Below are 3,549 nucleotides of genomic sequence, written 5' to 3' on the forward strand. Positions count from 1 at the left end.
TAAACCAATGTTAACCAGACAACCAGTACTTGGAACACAACCAACATTTGAGCAGTATGACATGCAATCAGCAAAATCACAGAGCCTGACCACCGATCTATTGCAGTCGTTTCTTCCCCAAAAGAAATACTAGGTAAAAGTGGGGCCATTTTGTCTACATATACTCCAGTCGGTATCACACAAAGAAGACAGTTTCATATTTTGTATTTTAAAGATGGTGCATAGGGGTTCACATTGACAATATGGGCGAGTATTTCAACACAACAAGTCAAAGGTAGTTCATCGTTGGGCTCCTCACAAATCCAGTGTTCCTTTTCCCCCTTACATCACCTATGATCTCCCAAAGGTATGTTTACGTTGCATTTTCGACAACGTCTTGTAATATTTCAGCGCAAGACCACTGACGAAGCTTTCTATGCATATGGTACTTTCCATATTGTTGTCGATCATCCAGTGATATTTCCCGACTATGACACTGCATCTGGCTATGTGTGAAGACCATTTTTGATCAGTCCTCTAGCGATAAAAATGATAAAAGTGGCGTGTCACCTCACTCACTCATTGGAGATAAGACGTCAGAACCTTTCATGACATGTACTGAGTTTTCAGTTTTCTTTTGGAGTTTCGAATTATCATTCGATATTAAGTTCTTTCACAATAACTCTACGCTTTATTTTCACAGCAAATTTTAATTCATTATGAGATACAATGACACAATGCATTGACAAGTTGGTCAGCTCGAGCTGTATATTTCATTAGTACTTCACAAATGACATCAACCTGAAAAGGAATATTCATAGGTAGTTATCACTGCATGGTTTATGAGAAATGTTAAATATTACAACAACATGACGTTCATAGAATATTCTTAATAATATCGACATAACTATTTCCATTACCATGAGACATATTTCCTAAAAGAAGGGGTCATTGTACGATTTCGTCTATATCATAAGCATGCGTGTATGGATCAAACTGATGAAACAGCGTATCCTGCTCCTTCGGTGGCAAAACACATCGCTGGTGTTTGTTTCATTATGCACCCTTGTTCTCAGGACCAGAGAAGAGGATGGTCAATATGTTGACTGTAAACCTAGAACAGAATCGGTTTAACTCCGCTTTGAAAAGTATTCTAGCTACATCGTTGTTTCAGCTTCATGTGAGAAGAAACCCCGAAAAGATGCAAGTCTTGGACGTTTGTCATTTTATGGATCCAAGACGGATTTGTATGGTCTGTCGAAGTGACTATCATTATCATGACAAGCCTGGGATTCGAACCCACGATCATAGGACCCTTGCCAGCATATTCATTCAGTTGTTTGTTGTTTAACGTTGAAAATGAAGCTGAAACGTCATTTTCTTGTTCCCACAATGATGACACTCCAATTTGGTTGAGATGTTCGAATCCGAATGTGGCATCCATATCGTTAAATCTATTTAGATATGTTTTTATTGAAAATGTAATCAAATTTGGTATACGTTAAGTTAGTAGGCCTCCTCCCCAGAGTTTAAATAATTTATATGTTGTCCTTGTTTTTACCTTTGTGTTTGACCATGCTCTCTCAAAATGAAAAGTTCTTCCCTGTGATTTTAGTTGGTATTACAAAAGCAAAAATATATTGACAATACAAACTACTCTGGAACAATCGACCCAAGTAAATGGTCATGGTGCGCTACCTCACTCTGCAAGTAACTCGACAGCACAATACATACGTAACAACCATGGTCATCACAGTCAGGGAGTTGTTGCAGACAGCACCGCCAGATCGCCCCATGTTCATGTATTTATGCATGGTTTCATTCATCGTTGCATCATTCCCCAAGGGTGCTTCGGATGTCCTCGGTTGTGTTGTCAACGTGGTGGTAGTAGCTGGTGTGGTCACAGGTTTACACGCAGATTCCCCTGTAGTCAACCAGCATTGAAACACATCAAACTATGCTGATGTAAAACAGGACAAATGTTGTAGTTCATTGACACCTTTAAGTTATATCACACAATACGGCATGACTCTATATATGTTTGTTTGTTGTTTAACGCCGCACTCAGCGATATTCCAGCTATCTGACGGCGGTCTATAGATAATAGAGTCTGGACCAGACAATCCTGTGATTGATATCATGAGTATCGATCCATGCAATTTGGATACGATGGCATACATCAACCATGTCAGCCTGACTACCTGATCCCGTTTGTGGCCTCAAACGACAAGCATAGTCGCCTGGGTTGGTGAAGACCAATTCTACACCCGATCTTTTGTGTACCATATATCTATAATAGTGTTTCGTGCGGCGTTAATCAACTAACAAATAAACCTACTGACACATTGTGTTAGTTATAAAGAGCTGAATTTTTTTCCTCTGTTCAACTGTTGGTAAAAACATAATTACCCAGTCTCCACCAGGCATCATTTGTCGAAGAGACTCCTATGCTTTTAATGTCGAGCGTTATGCCAAAGAACATCACTGGGTATGAGTAAAGTCTGGATTCTCCAACGTCACAGCCTTCACCGATAATGAGTTCATGTGGTGCCATCTGCAACCACATGGGTGTATAACCGCCACACAGGTCGCCAGTTACAGCAAACATCCCCCCAATGCATTTACCAATGACTTTATCGTAACAGAACTGCACGTGAGAAGTCATGTTTGGATAAATCTCAATAACCGCCATGCTTGATTCGCTATTAATGCGGAGCTGCACTTTATTGCAACTCTTCACGTCAAACAGCAGGAAATCCGAGCTGAACACTGTCTGCCCATCCACTTTTGTCAGATTTGAAATGCTGCCAGTTCTTGAAGTTTGGAACATTTCTGCTGAGATTCGATTACCTGAAAGAAGTATGGGGAAGAAGAATGATTTTTGATATTTTAGAATATTTGTAACAATAACGTGAATATACTGGTTATGAACTGGGAGTTTACATCTGTATGAAGCAATGGCCACTTCCGTTAGCGTTTTGTGCTCGCTGGCATGCGCGGCAACACCCCTCTTTTTAAAACTCTCTCAGCACTTGTACATTTGGAAGAAAAAAAGGTAAAACCATGTCAATAAGCATAAGAAATCTCGTTTTCGAAATAGATTCCGACTATAGTATAAGCATGTGTTTATGAATCACTATCAGTGAGTGAGTGAGTGAGTTGGGTTTTACGCTGCTTTGAACAGTATTACAGTTATATCACGGCGTGTCAGCTTAATGAGGGAGGAAAGCCCAAAGTGATGCAGGTCTCGGGCGTTTACCACATGGTGCTCTGACAAACGTAGAAACATAATCGGGACGAACCTGGATTCGAACTCACAATCATAGGTTTCTGGCGTGCCCAAGGTACGCAACTCTGCACAGCGAATCGCGGCGCCTTAGACGACTGGGCCAACCGTGCCACCAGTATCAATTAGTGATGGCACCAGGTGTTCATACCCTGTCCTATAGCTGACACCCGCCACATACACATGCATAGGCAAGTCATGTGTTCACTTGAAGATACGTGCAAGGGCAACGAGGGAATTACTTGGAACATAATTTTGGAGGGAATTGTGAATAGTTTTGGGGG

At 40.9% G+C, this 3,549-nt stretch overlaps 1 protein-coding gene across 1 annotated transcript; it reads right to left on the reverse strand.

Annotated features, from left to right (window-relative positions):
• Positions 1-698: 698 nt before the first annotated feature.
• On the reverse strand, positions 699-2,823 carry LOC139448550 (uncharacterized). Its single transcript, XM_071230116.1, has 3 exons — positions 2,389-2,823; positions 1,714-1,903; positions 699-780 (listed from the first exon to the last, which is right to left on the reverse strand). The coding sequence occupies exons 1-3, from the start codon at positions 2,807-2,809 to the stop codon at positions 756-758; spliced, it is 636 nt and encodes a 211-aa protein (XP_071086217.1). The 5' UTR covers positions 2,810-2,823; the 3' UTR covers positions 699-755.
• Positions 2,824-3,549: the final 726 nt, after the last annotated feature.

This window comes from Haliotis cracherodii, unplaced genomic scaffold (genome assembly GCF_022045235.1).
Source record: "Haliotis cracherodii isolate W230 unplaced genomic scaffold, xgHalCrac1.p SCAF_7, whole genome shotgun sequence".
NCBI lineage: Eukaryota > Metazoa > Mollusca > Gastropoda > Lepetellida > Haliotidae > Haliotis > Haliotis cracherodii.

Coding starts and splice junctions, on each gene's coding strand:
- LOC139448550 (XM_071230116.1), bottom strand. CDS start 2,809: ATGTTCCAAACTTCAAGAACTGGCAGCATTTCAAATCTGACAAAAGTG. Junction 1,904..2,388: donor TGATGCCTGGTGGAGACTGG/GTAATTATGTTT, acceptor GGTTGACTACAG/GGGAATCTGCGTGTAAACCT. Junction 781..1,713: donor GTGATGACCATGGTTGTTAC/GTATGTATTGTG, acceptor ATTCCTTTTCAG/GTTGATGTCATTTGTGAAGT.